Below are 20394 nucleotides of genomic sequence, written 5' to 3'. Positions count from 1 at the left end.
AATAGAATATATTAATTTGTGGTTGAGTTCAGGGTGATATTAAAAAAATACTATCACGTTTAATCAAGTGTCGTATGGTTAAACAATCCAACGTATGGTCCTTGCTTTATCTAGTTCATGACTTTCAAAAATTTTTCCGTTTGAATATTTTGAAATTTTGCAACAAATGATCCACTATCCGTGCACCTAGTCTTTCGTACGAACTCTGGAGACCATTACTCGAACAATCTACGAAGCAGATCGACAGCGAATAACGTTGATAGATCGAGAACACGGTCGACTCATTACGTTGAATATTCATCAAGACGAAACCTCTTTGCTCACTGAATTTAAATCATCAAGTCTAGAGAAAGATCTAGGGAACGAGTGGGCGAGGATCGTGATTTAGAGACGAATTTGTTCCTTCCTCGAAGCGATTCGCGATAGATCAGGAATACCGATCTTGAACCGGCACGACGAAGGATTCGATTCATGATTTTAAATCAACGACTCTCTCTTTTCGCTGGCCACGTTTAGGCGTCCTTTCCAAGATCGATATTCGGTTCACGTGCCAGCGCAAACAGAAATTCAATCGAATCGCGCCTGCACCGAATCTTGCCCTCGACTGACCCAGATTATTATCTTCGTCGTCGTTCCTATTTTTATTCGGTCGATCGTGTTTTGTTTGGCACTGAACTTGCACCGTTTTAATTAAACATCGACCACTTTAACGTCCAAGAACCCCGATTGTACGGGCGAAAATTGTCGGAACGGTTTTCTCGGGGCCGCGATCGATCGAAAATCACGATTACAAATGGCCACGTGTGCTAGTAATCGGAACGAACGCTCGTAAAATCAGGCCGCGTTTAGCAATGTGTATTTAGGAACGAGGCTTTAACTCTTTAAATTGTTAGAAACTTGCAGGGGAAAAAGTTTCTAGGTGGTATAATTTATGAAAACTGTATGACGATTTGAGGATTTTTTTGTTTGTTTTAATTTTATCGCGAGATGGCCTCTTTCTGGTACTTTCTCGCGATTAGCTTGTTTTCCAAGTTGGATGGATATCTATGTGTATATTAAATTTTATCAGAATGTCTTAATATTGCATTTTAGTCTCTTATTAGTTGCTCAGACGTGTGCTCGTCGTTTCAATTAGGACTACAAGCCACTTTTAATATCATAACATCAAGTATACACCACGATTATCGATACAAACAGTATTGTTTTAACTGTCGTCGATCGCTCATAGAAATAAGTCGTTCATCTTTCGTGAAGCTCAGTACTAATTTGAGCAATGAAACTCCAGCGTTTGAAGTCGTTTAACTTCGAACTGTACACAAGTCTGTTCCCTCGTGGTCGAAACCGAACCAATCGTTCTTTCCTTTGCTTTCCGTACGACAAATTCCTCGGTTACTTGCGAAAGGGAAGAGGGCAAAGGGTTTTAGAACAGCGTGGCCGTTACACAGGGCCGGGAACTTGTGGCAAAGGGCACTGGATTTAAGAAAAAAGCGAGTACAAGAAGAGTCTACGAAAATGGTCCAAGATGAGAGGCGGTGTTCCAAGTGGATAGCCACCTCAATTTTCCTCTTTCTTTGGCGTCCATAGACCGAGAAACCGACCTTCTTGGATCGCTCGAAAGAACTTCCGTGCTCGAAGTCTGGCTTTAGGGATTGCTTTTCAGAAATTCGTAGTCGAGACGTTGAGCGACGTGTCCTGGAAACGCGTCAAACTTCATGGAAAGCGTTACATCGTCGGAAAAGAAGTTTGCACCGAAAAGGAATGGATGCAGATTTAAAATGTCGTCTCCATTTATCGATACGGATTCGATAAAAGTGTAGGAAAATTAATTTTGGAAAGACGAACGTCCCCACTGATTTTCATTTATTATAAATCTCGTTCAAAAATTAAAACATTTACATGATTATAGTAATAATAATTATTCATAATATTTCATTACTTTTTATCTATTTCTATACAACATTTTATTACATAAGATCTCAAATTATCAATTACCTTATCTTATCGATTTGACACAATATACTTCAAACTTCAAGGGATTAAAACCTGAAAAATCTTTTATTTTTAATTGTCAATTCTGATAATATGCTTCTTTAATTTGACAACTGTTTATTTAACTTTTATCATGAGAACTGTATACATGTTGATCAATTAACAAACGAAATGGGTCTCTCATAAAATTGTAGTTTTTATCTATTTTGATCTGTTGTCTCATGATCCAAATAAACAAATTTAAATGAACCATTTCATAACGAATTCTAAGAAGTCACTAAACACCCACTAATTGGAATTTAAAAAAGAAAATCAAAGAAAATAAATGAAGTTTTGTGACCAGTATCTTCCAAAATAATAGAAGATAGTTGTCAGTGAGATACCCTGTGGTCTCCATGGCGAATTGCCCTTCAAAAATCATTTCATAGAAAATTGAATGGCAGAGAAGCTGGAATAAGTCTTTTTTATATCACGCGGAACGTTTAATTAATGATCGTTTGGTAGCGTGGAAAATGCGAAAACGCTGCGACGAAGTTGGTAAAAATAGACGAACCGATATCGATGATAATCCGGGTCACGCGAGAATGAGATTGATCGGGCGAAACCGCGATCGAATCGAAATTCAACGCACGATAGAACTCGACGTAGCTTGTAGGTCGAGCCTACAGGGTGAACTACCACGTAAGCCGTGTTCGACGTAATCGCGTGATTGTTTCTTCCACGAATACCGTACCAAACGCAGAGACACCCACGCGCTCGTCCGTTCGCGTCTCAGGTCGTTATCGTCACATTCTGATCCCCAAGAAAGTACCGGAATGCGATAGAACGTCGCACAGTAGGGTATTTGCATCTAAAAAGCGAGGAAGAAACAGCAAATGACTAAAATTCTATATTTACTTCATATTTTGTTATTATATATAGTCAGTATATGAGATAAAATAATAGAAAACATCGTTCAGAAAATTGTTTTAACTAGAAAAAAAAATTAAACAAAATTGAAAATTAACAATATTAAATATAACAAGCAAAACGATTTTTTCTCATTATTCTTACAATTGAGTTTCAATTTCATCTGAGAATTTATTTGGATGAAATAGTTTTATCGTTTCTTGTAAAAATGGTTTTATTTTTCCTTCATTCTTGTCCTTGTGTTCGTTATTAGAGGAGTGAGTGCTTGTTCTTAATTTAAAAATTAAAAGAATAATCAATTGTTTTAATTAGTAGTAATATAATACATATTGCAAGATGTTGAAATATGTATTTATATTTTATTAGAATATTCAACTTTACGTGTCCATAATATTTTTAAAAATTAAGGAAGACTTCTACTGTAAAACATGTTTTCTTATGTCCTCTTTGGTATTTTCTTATAAAGAAACTATATAGCTAGAGTACTTTAAGAGTTCGATGATATGCTTTTGCACATACATTTCCAAAACTATATTCTTTAAGAAAATGCAAAAAAAAAAAGGAAATCGAATTTTTAGCGGTTGACAGTAGAAGATCCCCTTAAGGTATCAAAAAAGTCTTACGCCACACTGTAGATCACAATAAGGGTCAGATGTTGCTTAACGCAAGTTGAAAATATTTCATGATACTGCTTAATAATAACCTGAAGACACAGATTTAAACAAAGTAAACCTGTTTTTGTAAGCCATTTGGGACATTACACCCCTTCAATACAATAGTTCAATACAATACCTCACGCTGGTTCCTATTATGGCTATAATAACTAAATCTTTATATGAAATTTTTACAAGTAGTCCAAGAAATGTACTTTCGAAAACATTAAACATTCATCAGAAAAAGCTTCATAGTCATGTCCAAAAAATTCGTGAAAATTGCCTTTATTTTCAGCCATTACAATAGTTTCTCCCCTGAATGTTCGTACAAGGAATGGTCACAAAATGAATAGGTTAATTTTACGAATGCCTCATAAATGTAAAAATATGTTGATTTTAATATACTGTAAGACTTGATGACTTGATCCTCAAACTTGACATCAAGAACTCGTATACACTAAGGGATTAAAGAGCGCGAGTGAGATTTGTAAACATAAATATACCTGACCTATGCGACAAACCGGCCAGTCCCAAGAACGAATCCTGGTGGGGATAGCAACCCAGCCAATTTCCAGGGTACCCACTGTGCGTCGATCCTACGGTTCCAGAGTCCTTCGCGATTAGCTCCGGATGATTTCGCGCGACGACGTGCTCCTCGTTCCGCGATTCCACGAGCGCCGTCGAAAAAGATACGAAAAGAGAATCTACCTTCAGAAAATCGAGGCCGAACACAAGAAGGAAGCGCGTCGAAGTCGACCCCAAATGCGCCACAGGGGAAAGAAGGAAGTGCAGCAGCAAGCCGCGACCGCGGAACGTTGTTGACGCAGTTGAGATCGAGCCGGGCAGATTTGACGTAAGTGCGAAAAGCCGCAGACGAAAAATGCGAAACGGCGGTCAGCCGCAGCAGACGGCGGTAATGGCACCGCCACACCTAAACGGGTCCGCGCAATTCGTTTCCGGCGGTTACGTCGGCTACGTGCCGCGCCAGCCCTGGGGGCAATTTCAAGGCCCGCAGAATCCCAGGAACACGGCCAGGCCTCTGTCGCATCCGCCGCCGCCACCACCCTCCAGAAGGGAAAGTCAAAGACCCTCTGACATCGGCCCCGCCAACCCTAAAAGCACATCTCTTCCGCATACTAGGCCAGGGACGCACAGGAGCACCACCCCCTCGGTGAGTTCAGTTGAAATTCTCTGCCACCTTTCGCTCTTTCCCTTATTTTCCCCGCGTTTTAACGCCACTTCGAGGAGTATTTGTTACAACCGGAGCTCGTCGAACCGAGCGAATAAAAATTTTACTTGGATACTTGGTCGATCTCTTTTTCACGCAGTAGAGTAACTCGTAAGTTGATCGTTTCTGCCCCTACCAATTTGGGGTGTACTCTGTAGAGCCTAGTGAAGCATGAAAGATAATGCTTTGTGAAAAACTTTTAATTTATTATCAGTTAACGTTATTAATTTTAGAAAGATATTCTTAAAAATAAGCTATTCCTCACGTTAAATTATTTAATAATTTAATGATAGTACATGAATTGGAATGCATTACATTCTGACTAAATTAAAATAAATAATTACAATAAAGTTGTTCCAATATTATAAATATAATTTATAAATTTTTACTAATACACATTTGTGGATTTTGTTTTAATCCTTTTAACATGTTAACTGTCACGCCAGTTTTCCATGTCTCAAGATGTCCTGAAGAAACATAAAAATATTCGATAATTCAATGGTAACTTTGTTATTTTGCAATATTTCAAATGAAAATAGCGTTATTTACAATTGTATAAGTATTTCTTCCATTGTAAACAATATTGCAACATGTAAATTCAAAGTGTCAAGAAACGTGTTAAGAAACAAATGATTGAATGATTGAACAAATTTTTTAGTGTTTTTAACCAGGCGATTATCTTGTTGTAAGACAAATTTTGACCCACTTAATGTCAATATAGTTTTCTGTTCCAATTTATTAAAGCCAAAAGCACATTTTTACGTTTAAAAATTGCAATATTGTAGTCTTTCTCAAATTAAAAAAAAGTCGGTTAAGATAATATTAATGCAATTGGGCCTTTTTAAACAAGAAATCTGTACATGTTTCATTGGATCTTCGGTATCGAGTGTCTCAAAAATTGCTGTTGCATAAACAATTTCGGTTTGTCGAAACCCTGAGTCTAGTATCAGCATGATGATACTTATACATGAGTAACGGTGAAATAACAAACGAAATACAGGAGACATGAAATCCACGGAAAATACAAATCCAGAAGGGGATTTGAAAGCTAACCAAGGGATTACGACTGTGACGTTCGTAACAATTTTAAGATCCTCGTGGGAAGGAAGTGGTTGCCTAAATCTTCTCGAACACATATGAAATGTACACGATGTCCCACTTAACACCTTAAATATCAGCGTTGCTGTTAATGGTACAAACACACTTTGAAAGAGACAAATATTTGGTTTCAAAACAATAAGTATTATGATTCGCAAAAATTTGTTCAAAGTAACCTTTTTCCAGTATTTTAAAATCAAACGATATGTATTCTTATTGATCAATATACAGGGTGTTCGGCCACCCCTGGGAAAAAATTTTAATGGAGAATTCTAGAGGCCAAAATAAAACCAAAATCAAGAATACCAATTTGTTGATGAACGCTTCATTAAACAGTTATTAACGTTTAAAGTTCCGACCGTACTGAATTCTTTTCTCGAAAATGCGCAAGATTTCGGGGGTATGTCTATTCACCAAAAATGATTGTAATTGACCCCCGCAATTGAAAATAATTTTTTTAGAACGATTTGAAATTTTTTATTTTCGCCGAGAAATTTAGGCACCTACCCCCTGTCGATTTCTCTTAAAAATTACTTTTTCATTTTTAGTAATTTTGTTTGACGCCCTACAGAAAAGTTGTCTAATACTTTTTTGTAAGTACCCATGAGCTCTACTTCAGAAAAAAGTTTCATTGAAATATATTCACAATTGTAGGAGTTATGGCTGTTTGAAAATTGGACCACTTTTATGGGGTTTTTCTTATTTTGCAAGGTCAAGGACCAACTTTTCGAATATTTTTGCGATTTACACATATTCTCCATCAAAATACGCGTAGTTTGCTTTTTTAAACATTAAAATCGTCCAATCCGTTCAGAAGTTATGACGTTTTAAAGATTCGCATGAAAATTCGGGCAGACATTTCTAACCAGAAATTAGATTTTTGGTAAGGAATTTTTTCCTCGAAACTCAGTAGGATTTCGAGGGTATGTCTGTTGACCAAAAATGCTTGCAATTGACCCCTGCAACTAAAAATAATTTTTCCAAGACGATTCGAAAGTCTTTTTTTTCACCCAAAACGTTCAGCACTTACTCGAATTTTTTTCTCGAAAGTGGGTAGGATTTCGAAAGTATATGTATTCACCAAAAATAATTGTAACTGACCCCCGCAACCGAAAATAATTTTTCCAGAAAGATTTGAAATTTTTGAATTTAATTGTTAATAACTTTTTAACGAAGCCTCCATCAACAAATTGGTATTCTTGATTTTCGTCTTATTTTGGTCCCCAGAATCCTCTATTAAAATTTTTACCAGGAGTGGCCGAACACCCTGTATATCATAGAATATATCAAAAATACACTGGTATACATATAGCGAAAAATTTAAGAATACATAAAAAAACGTAAAAGTAATGACACCCAGTCACGATAGAGAAATTATTAGCGAACATTTATTTTAGGAAATGTTCAAAATGGTATCCATTGATGTCAGTGCATTTCTGTAGATGATAAATAAAAAAATCTCTGGTCCTTTTTATAGTCTCTTTACTAATACTAGTATGTGTAGTTTTACAACATTCCTTGATATATTTGTATGAAATGTAGAAACATCTTTATAAATAACTGTTTTCACATTGATCGAATCAAGTATTTGCGCTACTTCCGATTCAATCGAAAAAATTTTTTATTTAACCTTAATCGTATTGAGGTGTGATTTGGGTCACTCATCAAGTTTGAATAACTGCAAGATCTATAAGTATATTTGTATACTAATGATATTTTACTTGTAGACGCCTAAATATATGACTGACAGTACGATTAGGGTTAAGTTTTCACAAGCTATAACTACATTGTGAATTGAATATCTGTCAAGCTGATACAATTTTTTTTAATAACTCTGATAATTCAACAGAGATAAAATTTGCATATTTTTGCCCATTTAAGGTGCCATCGATGAAAATTGATTCAGTAATTTGATTCACAAAAGTACTGCTTCATATATTTATGTTGACGATCGATTTGTCGAAACTATTCTAGATTTCTAACGAACCAATAATGCATACGCGTATTTAATATCTTGGAAAAGCTTTTCATTTCGTTGTAATTGTTACAATGTCGAGAATGATGTGATTCTAAAAGTCAGTAAACGTAGTTTCTAGTGCAAAGAAATATGGAACGAACGGAATTTGTGACGTCGAGAATGACATGTAATTTGTTGACAACATCTGGAGAACGTTTACCATTGCAGCTAAAATAATAATTTCTGACTGTTCTCCAATAATAGAATTAGGTCGTTTCCTTTCGAACGAATCATTGGATTAGTTGATAAAATGTTTTTTCATGTAAAATTGGTATAATTATACTGCGTTTTTTCCGCTCTGTCATAAATTAGTATCGTCTTTATTTTTCTACTTGACTTCAAAGCATCTATTGTTGCACAAAAATGATTTAATTTTTAATAATTATGGAATAAATCTGATCGTTATAAGCTTCTCGTTATCAGCTAATAGACAACTTCACCAAAAATGGGAAAGAATGAATTGTATTTGGAATTCTATTTAGAACAAGTTTTGTCTATCGTAACATTTGTCCCTTTGACATTTCGAATTTTCTCTATAAACCAAAAATTATATTTGTTTCGAAATATCAGGATTTCGATTAAGAGTTGCTCGAATTCTTGCCAGACAGTGCGTATCAGCACGTACTTATTTTCTCCTAACTGCATTTTATGTTTATGATAATGACTGTATCCCGTACGAATGAATGAAAGATAACAATCTTGAATTAACCGAATAGGATTTAAAATAGTTGATTATGAGAAATATAATTAAATCTCTTAGGTTTCAGACACAATAGTTCCGATTGAAACGGACAATAATTACGATCGAAGCTAAGGATTTGACTTTCTTAAGCGCAGAAAACCATTCTGTTTCTTTAAGAATTTATTTTTAAGAAAAACTCTTAATCTTTATTTGCGTGTAATTATCGATCGTTTCATTGTAACAATTTGTGTTTAAAGTTCGACGGACGAACGTCTGTTTAAATGTAGGTCGAAAGTTTAAAATCCTCCGTGTAAAAATTCTTGAACGACGCGTTTGATGGCGAAAGAACGGTGGAAAGCAAACATATTTACTCGTGGCAATCGCGTTGATGGTCACTGAAAGAGCTCAATTAAAAGTTAATTTATCGCTCGGGCCTTTTCGTTCGACTAGTTTCGACTGCTGTGACTCGATTGGCCGCGATCAAGAAAAAGTGTGAAGGATAAACAGCAGAGAAAGAGAAAGGCGAGCGAACAGGAATCCTCTTATGCGTCGCGGATATCTAGAAAAGCATGTCGTAGAATACCATATGAGACTTAAAACAACCGTGAAGGAATGCCACAAATTCTACCTGGTGTACCGTGCATACTTGACGATCTATTGACATCGCTGTCAAAGTAAATGGATTTATTAAATTCACGTTTCTTCAAAACACTGCCGCTGAACGTAACAACTCGTTTATAAGCATATCTGTAAATATACAGGGTGTTCAGCCAACCCTGGGAAAAATTTTAATGGGAGATTCTACAAGCTAAAATAAGACGAAAATCAAGGATACTAATTTGTTGATTGAGGCATCGTTAAAAAGTTATAAAAACATTTCCAGCCATACAATATATTTTCGGTAAAGAATTTTTTTTTCTCGAAAGTACGTAGGATTTCGAGGGTATGTCTATTCACCAAAAATGATTATAATTGACCCCTGCAACCAAAAATAATTTTTCCAGAAAGATTTAAAATTTTGTTTTTTCGTCGAAAAATTTAGGCACCTACCCCCTGTCGATTTTTCTTAAAAATTCCTTTTTCATTTTTAGTAATTTTGTTTGACGCCCTACAGAAAAGTTGTCTAATACTTTTTTGTAGGTACCCATGAGTACTAGTTGAGAAAAAAGTTTCATTGAAATATATTCACTATTATAGCAGTTATGGCTGTTTGAAAATTGGACCATTTTTATCGGGTTTTTCTCATTTTACGAGGTCAAGGAATAACTTTTTCAATATTATTAGAATTTCTACATATTCTACACTAAAATACGCGTTGTTTGCCTTTTTAAACATTAAAATCGTCCAATCCGTTCAGGAGTTATGACGTTTTAAAGATTCGTATGAAAATTCGGGCAGACATTTCTGGCCAGAAATTATCTTTTCGGTAAGGAATTTTTTTCTCGAAACTGAGTAGGATTTTGGGGGTATGTCTGTTGACCAAAAATACTTGCAATTGACCCCTGCAACTAAAAATAATTTTTTTGGAACGATTTGAAATTTTGTAATTTCGCCGAAAAATTTTAGCCTCTACTCGAATTTTTTTCTCGAAAATGCGTAGGATTTCGGGGGTATGTCTATTCACCAAAAATAGTTGTAATTGACCCTCGCAACCGAAAATAATTTTTCCGTGAATGATTTGAAATTTTTTAATTTAATTTTCAATAACGGGACGAATATAGGTGGATAGATCGTTTTGTCGAAAATTCTGACCACTGTTTCGAGCGACTCCTCCACCTTGATATGTAGGAGTATGTTCATACTGTTTGCTAGTCTGGGATAAAGCCTTGAGATTGACATCGACACGCACGCAGGCCACGAAACGCGGAGAGAATGCGAGATTCGAGCCTGTTCTACCGAGAGAGACCAGTTTTCACCGTGAAGCTTTACTCAACCCTAACCTCAGAGTCCTGCAGGCAACCTGATACACGTCGAGATGCTAGAAAGTGGTCTCGGTGTTACGTTTCGAGCAATTCGATCGAACGCTTCGAAGACGAACGGGCTGAGAACGCGTAAGAAAAGAAAAAGTCACGAATAATTTGCGGTGAAAACGAAAAACGATACTTTTTACTATTTTTTATTTCTAATTTATTTCCGTTTGAAAAAGAAAGGAAAAACGAGAATTTTATTAGATCGTGCCAATTTAAATTTAACGTTACCTTCGAATTTAACACATTCACTGTCAGGTCAATAGAATATTCTGCAAGACCAACGTTTTCATTTTAAGCCATTGTAAACTATATAACCTAAAATTTGTTCCAGCAATTATTTTTGTAACCTTGTTAAAATCCACAAATGAATTGTTCTAGTTCGATAGTGGAAAATCCTGAAAAATCAAGGTGTTAAAAGGGTCTTCTTGTCTAAAGAGTCATTTTCTTTCTATGGGAATTTTTTTCTTTAAATCAGTAGATTGTACGGTTCTAAGTTTTTGTACATTTATTTGGTAATGTTTCACGAGTACAAGGTAATATTTTCACACAAAAATAATGATCATTATAGGAGCTTCGTATCCTTATAATAATGTCCTTCGAAAAAATGTAGCTTTATGGCTGCCATGATTCTAGCCATTCTATTTATTTGAAACCTATGAATCGGAGAGCATTCTGAATAGTATAGATGTAGTTATGATTTGAATTAGGGAAAAGTGAAAGTCTTCATAAATAAAAAAATTAATGTATTTTAAAGTTGAGATTACGATTTTTTGCCTTATTTCCATAATATTCAAAGCTGAAATTTTATATTATATCTATATCCTGACGATTATAAAAATATTCAGTGTATAATTCTATCAGTGTCGCTAAAAAATACTTCTCCTAATGAAATAATTTATAAATAACTGTTTTTATTAAATGCAAATGGGAAATCGTATAAACTATAAGCACAGTTGATCAAGTAATTAAGGTTTGAAAGGAACTAAAAGAATCCACATATGACTAATAACGCGAGTGATCATAAATATGTATATCCTTTGTAAATTAAATCTTATCCAGTGTTTCTTACGTTATATTTCATTTTAAGTCTCGTAAAATAAGTATTAATGCGTGAATTATGTATGTTTTTAATCGCACAATGCAGTACGGCGTAGAGATGTAGATCTCTCCAATCGGTTGGTAATGTGTTAAATTGCGTGTTTTTTATGGTCATTACAAGTACAAACATGTTAAAAAAAAAAGAATGAAACAGTATCTAGTCGAATAATTGCTTTTAATTAAACTGCACGGCAAGGGGTTAATTATTTCCACTCGTAATGCCAGTCGTGTTGACATTCACATTCATTCCAGTAACTCGAAATACTAATTCCACCGATGCTATAAAAATTTACAAAATTATCAAAAATTTCCATTTTGCAAGAAAAAAACAACCGTAAATTTGTCCGAGAAAATTCTGATTTTAATCTTTGCATATTCTTGTTCATTTAAGGGGTAAAAGCACTGTACAAACCTGAAATAAAGCGTTCTTTTTTTTTTCATAGATGGAAAAGTAAGAGGATAATAGTATTCAAGAATGTTATTAACCGTGTTGTTCAGTGTTAAAAAAAAATATTTATTCAAAAATAGTGCAAAATACCGACGCTGAAGCCATTCTCTCGAGGCGTGTTTTGAATTTGACGCAAAAACAACAAATTTTCTCTTAATCTACATAAGTATAGCTAAAAAAATACGTAGGGGATTTTTGAAATATTAATTTTTGAGTGATTAGCAAGCATTTGAAGTAGAAAGTTCAATTTTGCACAAAAAGTGGGGCAATCATTTGTCAATAAATAATATTAAAAAAAACAATAAGCATTGCATGCATGTATTTTTAATGAAAATTTGTATCCATTGGCGCAGTCCCCTCTCTTGCAAAAGTTAGTACTACCTGAAGAAAACACTCGTTTATTGCAACCCCTAAGCGTCTCGTTCCTTTTTCCAGTTAGCAGAAAACCGTCAAGCTAAGAACAGCATTTTCGTTTTGTAAAACTACATTAATTAAATACATACTTAGGTCGAAACTCTGTCGTATTTATTTAGCAAATAAATATTCAACAATTTAGTTCAGTAATTTGGTTTACAAAAGTACTGTTCATATATTTATGTTGACGATCGACTTGTCGAAACTATTTTAGATTTCCAATGAACCAATAGTGATATTACGCGTATTATATAAAAAGTATATAATATAGTTTAGAATATATAAGTAAATAGTATATAAAATTCAACAAAATTTATTTAAAGTTGTCGGGAGCAAAATGTCGAAATAATTAACGAACGCGAAGTGTCGAAGTTCGAAGTTCGACGTTTCGAGGGTTCAAAGTTCTCCGCGTGGCTCGAACGATTACAGATACGAACAGTGGGCAACAATTTTAATAGACGGGCATCTTTTCCGAGCGTTTTACAGCGCGTAATTGGAAATCTAGGTTCGACAAAGAGAAGACGTCGACAAAAGAACGTCTTATAGAGATTATCCCGGTGCAGCAAGGAAATACCGGTGTAACAGGATTCTCGAGGACCGTAAGATCTCTCGGGGAGAAGATGGTGTGTTGTATCTTTTTTCTTCCCTCTTTCGTACGACATCGGTCGAGGCCAGCGCAAGGTCGACCCTCGACGTTGCTGGTTTGTTTCCGTTGGCGTCGAAAAATTGTCATTTTCAAAGAGTCTGCGTCGCACGGTGCACGAAAACGGCCATTTAGACGCAAAAAATTATATTTCACCTTAAGAGTGCATGAATCCTTGAATACAAGTTTATGGACGATTATTAAAACTGTGAACATTAATTTTGCTTAATAATTTTTATACTATATATTTTATATTCAATTATTATTTTGTGTTAAATGAAAATTGAATTATTTAATTAAAGAAAAAAAAGAATGTATTTATTGTAAATGTTTCACTGCTACATGCCAGTTTTAATTATATAATGTATGTAAATAATGAAGAAAATAATAGAAAATAGGAATAATAAAAATAAGATTCGTTAACTTTAAAGTTGCATTATTAAGAAAGCTGATTTTCAGAGAAACCAAAGAAATGAAGATAAGCTACCGTACCAATCTGATGACTTCTATTCCAAAAACTTACGATAACTGCATACTAAAATTGGTTCTTTTTGATAACCTGTATTTAAAATTATGGTAAATTTTGAAAAATTGTTTTTATTCTAAAATAAAGTGTATACCTTCCTGTGCAAGGTTCATACAGCACAAAATGAAATCATTGTAATATCATTATTTCCTAGAAGGAGAAATATGAACTGCAAAAACAGATTTCCAAGAAGAATAGAAATGTCAAGTTCTCATAGAGAAAAATAACCTATTTAAACAATATCTAGTGATAAATAATGTTTAAAACGAAACCCCTCAATGATTTACAAACTCACTTAAAGTAAAATGATTGAAGATGATACAAAATTGGACTTCTAATTCGTCGTTTTCACGAAGAATTCCAGTTTTACATTAAAACCCGAGAACCGAACAAATTTCAGAGACTCTCATCGTGCTTTTATTTTTGTTTTTACGTTCTTCCCCCCCCCCCCCCCCCCCCCCCTCCCCCCCTGTCTTGGCTGTACGGTTCAGTTATCGAAACAGTCGAGAGAACGCGTCGACGAGGGAGAGATACAATTTCAATCTTCCGCGTGCAGTCGTTGCTGCATTCTGCACGCGATTGTCCATATTGTATCGCCGCGTGTACGCTGGCATACATAAGTAAATAGGCACGGGTGTGTATCGTACGTAAGTTTCTTGCAAATGGTATCGTTCTAACCTAACCGAGGCTCGTGCGCTGCATCGACAAACGCGGCGAGCCTGTATTCCGTTAGATCGTAGTTTGTGTTTCAACGAACGGAACAAACGATCTATTAGCGTTCTAACGTTGCGTCGACGTTTTCCCAGGCATTAACGTTTTTTTTTAAATAACTGTTATTATCGCGCCGGGTACTTCGGTTATTGCTGAAAGTGTATCGACTCGATCGTCGCTTGGGAAAATGAGTCGCGAGAGACCGGTGATCGCATAGATCGCGTGAGATCAAATAAAAATAAATATCTATATACACAGAGTGTTCGGCCACTCCTGCGAAAAATTTTAATAGGGGATTCTAAAGGCCAAAATAAGACGAAAATCAAGAATACCAATTTGTTGATGAAGGCTTCGTTAAACAGTTATTAACGTTTAAAGTTCCGACCGTACTGAATTTTTTTTCTCGAAAATGCGCAAGATTTCGGGGGTATGTCTATTCACCGAAAATGATTGTAATTGAGCCCCGCAACTGACAATAATTTTTCCAAAACGATTTGAAAATTTTTTTTTTCGTCGAAAAATTTATGCACCTGTCGATTTTGCTTAAAAATTCCCTTTTCATTTTTAGTATTTTTGTTTGACGCCCTACAGAAAAGTTGTCTAATACTTTTTTGTAGGTACCCATGAGCTCTACTTCAGAAAAAAGTTTCATTGAAATATATTCATTATTATAGCAGTTGTGGCTGTTTGAAAATTGGACCATTTTTATCGGGTTTTTCTCATTTTGCGGGGTTAAGGACCAATTTTTCGAATATTTTTGCGTTTTGTACATATTCTCTGCCAAAATACGCGTAGTTTGCTTTTTTAAACATTAAAATCGTCCAATCCGTTCAGAAGTTATGACGTTTTAAAGATTCGCATGAAAATTCGGGCAGACATTTCTGACCAGAAATTAGATTTTTGGTAAGGAATTTTTTTCTCGAAAGTGTGTAGGATTTCGGGGGTATGTGTATTCACCAAAAATGATCGTAATTGACCCCCGCAATAATCCACTTAAGGGTTAAAGAGGTCTTATAGTATTAAAGATTTAAAATCAATTTCAATTTTGCAGGGGCTGTAAAGAAACGTCTAATTTGTTAAAGCGTTGGAAGCAAGATTTATGTTCTCTGCTATTAGCGACTTAGTTATGTCTTTCAAAACATTTGTTTCCTGATCCTGAATTATCCAACCACTTGAAATGACAATTGCAATATTTACAGTTCAAGATACAGATTATCGCATTTGTTAAGACACAAATTAAGCGCAGAAAGATCCAAAAAATTCTCATAGTTTAAGTTTCAAGTTTATTGCTCGTCCACATAAAGCTCTGACAATGGAATAGTTTATGTATTGTTATAAAGGCTGGCTTCCAGGAATCTCAGAACAAGACTTCCTTAGCAGAAGGGAAACGTACGCTTTCCCTTAATACCGACACACACATCGTCTAAACCAGTATTTTCTGAAGTAGGAAGCATGATCATAAAGAAATGTGGACAACTTAAAGAACAATTTCTATTAATAAATTGTTTATCGAGGTTTAACAACTCTAGAAATATATTTCTCCGTCAACATTTTTACTCATTCAGGGTTGAATTAATTTGTAGAAAGTAAATTAAAATTCTAACTGATATTTACTCGTGACACACATCGATCTTGTAATGATTTGCTCGTATCGTATCATAGGGGAATATAATTATGAACAATTAGGATTATAGAGATTATGTTACAATATGTACAGTATGTTATTGTACATAATTAAAACAGATCAGAAACGTAGTGGAGCTTTATAGGAAGTAATTAACTACAAAATAACATAAGCATTTATTTTCAAAGACAGAAATAATTAGTTCTACGAATGTTCGAATCGTAGAAGTGTAAGCTTTTAATTTTCCTTTACATTATCTTTGAAAATAAATGAAAGTTTGTGTTATTTTATAGTCAGTTATTTCTTATAAAACTCCCTTAAAATTTTTTATTAACGCGTATAATCGAAAACTTTCTGCCAGGGATTGTAGCGGTTCCATGCTAGGCCGATAAAGTTGAAAACCAAATAACGAGCACGTTATGGAACCCCGAGAATAATTAAGAGGTAACACGATAATCGTCCAGGCGACATATTTAGGGGGTACGCGAAATCCGGGCCGCTTTATTAGAGGCGATGCATCATGCAACGCGCGACGAGTTCAGGGAGCATGGAAAAATGGTCGTTCGACCTCGTCGAAATGAATATTCACGCTCCCTTGCCGTGAATCTGTTGGCAACGGAGGGGAATCCGGAGACCGACAGTGAAATTAAAACGCAAAAAATATATCTCCGCGTAGGCTTAATGGGTTTTCGAAATAGAAAAAACAGGTCGCCGCGACGGAACCAGCGTAAGTTATCACTCGAGTGTGCTCGTATCCCGTTTTCCGCGTTCCCGGAAAAATTCAACGACCAGCATTGTCGACGAGGGTCGCAAAGTATTTGAAAGGAAAAAAATTTTTCACGTACGAGGTTTAATCTCACAATTAGCAAACATCGCGTTCGTTCCGGTTCAGATTTTCAATTCGCCGTGTTCCGTTCTCCTTTCGCGTTTCTGCGAATAAATAATTTGTTAATTGAAGTTTTAAGAATTATATATCAAGAATGACGAACTTTTTATAGTAATCGTACGTTTTAAGAAACTACGAAAATTTGTCGATGTAAAGAAGTCATAGTCACCGTGACGCGTAAAATCATAGAGATGGATAGATAATGGCTCGTGTGTAACGGTGATATCGTTTTATTTATAGAATTTCTTTTAAAGTTTCAATTATCATTTTTGTTGGTGTTCTTTTACTGGAACAAACGGTGGTTTTTTGGATAACAACGGTATTGTTCATAAAGAAAATCTGGTTTAACGAGCATTGACATATGGGGAATATGTACTTAAATGAAATTGTTATGGTAAATACTACAGTATTATTATCTTTATTATTACTTAGCTTCTGTATGTTTCTTGGACTGTATAGTATGTTTTCCGTGTTATTAATATTCAGTAGTTTTGTTGCTGAAACTAATTACGACGGAAGAAGAAAAATTAAGAGAAAAGCAAAGATGTATTAATGATGTGAATTATTAAAATATATAGTGACTGACTGTGGTTATGTTGTATGTTCAATATTTATTGTACTCTTGTGAGAAGACAATGAAAAATTCTGATTTTGTATCTATTAATTTTCTTACTAACGTTTCTTTAATTTAGTGTCACTTACTTTTTAATATCACATAGCTTCTTTCTCATAATTAGATCATTTCTATTCACGATAGTCGTTGTGATTCCGTTTGAGAATTTATTTTCTACTACTTGAACTTGAAAAATAGATCATTTGAGAAAGTGGATTGTAATTCACAATGAATTCGTGGAATGTATAATGTTCCACTGTTTTGAAATTAAACTCAGAGTGAAGAGATACTCAAAATTAAATTCATAATCCTTACTGGAAAATTCTGATAATATTATAATAATTATTTATAGTAAATACTTGAACGGAACATAGTCATTGTAATATTTTTTGGATATACAAGTTTGACAATTATCTTCTATTCTCCTAAAAACAGTCCTAGAAATTCAGAAACTATAATATTTTTTAAGATGACGCCTCCTAAATGCTACGAAAATATTATTGAAAATATAATGTAACGTAAAAGTGAACCTTTTGAATATCTTTTCATAAATCAAACAAAGGTTGCCCAGCTTCGTGTTACAGAACATAGTCTAAAATCATTAGTGTCTTTATTTACAATACGCCATGCTCGTCACATTGTCTGCCGCAGGGCTTTGTCTCACATTATATCGTAATTAGTTACATGCTACCATTAACGTATTTTCAAGAATATTTCGCCACCAAGTAATATGTGACTACGTTTAATGGTGGATGAAGACGTACAAAATCGATATTATCGTGGATCTTGTGATGTACGCTATACTTTACTTCAAAATATTTAGCAATCGATTAAACTTTTAATATCTTCGTCTTTTTATAACTATTATACATTATTATATTTATCTGCAATAGTACACACTAAAATTATTACCTTCAAGTACTTTGTCATTTCTGGACTTCGTAACAAAAGTATACCCTAACTCGCAGAATATAAAGAAAATGATTCTTTTGAAATCGAAAGACGAAGTTTGTAAGTTTGTTTTTCTTAACCAAATCGAAAATTTAAATTGAATTAAGGATATAAGTGATCAAGAGTATCTGACAAAACATATATTTGAAAATAAAGTATACAATATGTTTATCAACTACCCATGGACTTGTGTTTCTTGATTAGAAATACACAATCTTCATTTTAATTGTCAAGTGAACACAGAATAGTCAACTTCAAACAGGAATCACGATCACTTGTTTTTTAAATCAATTTGAAGACGCGTTTCCTACCGTTCTGAACCTTTTCCAATAACTTGCTAATTTAAAAGACTTTTCATTAAATGACTTTCGTCCAGCTAGATTGGCGATTTGCCGCGGTGTGCGTCGGGACGCTGGCGTTCGCGTTCCGCCATCGCACTCGGTATCGGTTGGACGGGCCACGAAGTGCCGTTTAAACTTTAATTTCGGCTCGTTCTCTCGCACGATGAATTACTCTCGCGGCAAACGAGGTCGAACGACACATGGCGATAACGCGCGCTCGTTGAACTACTTTCGAATTTCGAAGTTTTCGCCGCGTCGAGGCTCGTCCAGAATCTTTCTCGCGGCGGCGATGGCGACGATCACCGGCGTTCTTCACGCTCGTAAATTGGATTTTTATGGAAATGCTCCGGTGTAACGGCATGCCAACGTCGAAGAATCCTCGACAATTACCTAACGGCCCCGTTAGAAAATCGCCTTGGTCCACTTTTGCGCGACGTTTCCTGGAGTCGCCATCAATTTTTCTAATTGTACATTCCGCAGACAAGCGGCCACTTTGTTTGCTTTTAAAAAGCGTCTGGAAAATCTTTCAAAACTCGCAGACTCGTGCGACAGACCGAAGGGTTAATCAAGGGGGAAGACTCGTGTAAAATGGTAAAACGAGAAATGATATTTGTCAATTTTTTTTTGCAGCATAAGGGTTTCATGAAACTTTTCACCACTTTTCACGTGTATTCTTTAACATTTCAAGATGCAAATATTTTTCCCCCCGTTATGTTTTATCGACTTTGGATGAAATAATAAATGTTATTTCTTATGTGAAAACTGCAGAAATTTTGTTCTGACGTATCTTTTCTTTCATTGTTTATTGGATGAAATTTTTGTAGGTAATTAATATTATATATTTATCAACTATAACATAATTATTACAAACAGTATACGATGGGTCAGCTCTGATTTCAATTATATATATTTTTTATAAAACAAACGTATACAAAATATAAGCAATTAAAGGTGCCAATTTAGTATTTATCAATGAAGATTTTATCGTTGAATAAATATGAGATTTATATACTGTTTCACTAATGCACCGTGCAACTATGTTTCATTTTTTAACTGTTTAAATGTAATTTCCTATGCAGTATTTATTTATATATATATATATATTTCTTATAAAATTCTTAATTAAACAATATTACAACTCAGGAACGATTCTGAGTAAGTCCACGTGGATCCTTTGTCAAAGTCCTTGAGAAGTTCTTCGATAGAAACTGCAACGACGATTTAAAAAATGGCTGCCACGTGCCATGCATCCCCCTAGCAATCTCTGACCGTTGTTAACGCGTTTGAAGTCACGGGAAACGTAGATTCCACCCGTAAACGCGTTTATTTACGGAACTCGAAGAGATTTATCGCCGGTTTTACCGACACTCTGACGAAAAATCGATCGTCGGCTCTAGCAAGGACGCTATTAAAAATACCTCGTGCCCCGTGGCACGTTTTTTCCGTCTGACTATGAACGATGCCGATCTCCTTCTGGTCGTCACTTTCTCCGGCTAAGTTAAAGGTCACTGGTCGTCTCCGTTTTCATCGGGCTGGACTTTATTGTTACGTCTTGTTTCACGGGTCGACGATCGCTCGCAACGATTCGTGAAA

At 35.0% G+C, this 20394-nt stretch overlaps 2 protein-coding genes across 4 annotated transcripts in view; both read left to right on the top strand.

Annotated features, from left to right (window-relative positions):
• LOC143344036 (uncharacterized) overlaps nucleotides 1–20394 on the top strand; it is a 257432-nt gene that overhangs the window by 82021 nt on the left and 155017 nt on the right. The gene's annotated exons all lie outside the window — the stretch shown is intronic.
• The window catches only part of Gckiii (Germinal centre kinase III), a 196434-nt gene that overhangs the window by 125814 nt on the left and 50226 nt on the right, over nucleotides 1–20394 (top strand). Inside the window, exon 2 of one of the 3 annotated variants that reach the window (XM_076769607.1) lies at nucleotides 4266–4722. The exons of the other annotated variants lie outside the window; for them this stretch is intronic. Coding sequence (XP_076625722.1) covers nucleotides 4432–4722 — 291 coding nt within the window. The 5' untranslated portion in view covers nucleotides 4266–4431. The remainder of the gene's footprint in view (nucleotides 1–4265; nucleotides 4723–20394) is intronic. 3 annotated transcript variants of the gene reach the window in all.

The sequence above is a fragment of the Colletes latitarsis genome, chromosome 7 (assembly GCF_051014445.1).
Source record: "Colletes latitarsis isolate SP2378_abdomen chromosome 7, iyColLati1, whole genome shotgun sequence".
In the NCBI taxonomy this organism is placed as follows: domain Eukaryota; kingdom Metazoa; phylum Arthropoda; class Insecta; order Hymenoptera; family Colletidae; genus Colletes; species Colletes latitarsis.
Note: the sequence above shows the minus strand (reverse complement) of the source record. Positions and strands in the feature narration are given on the sequence as shown.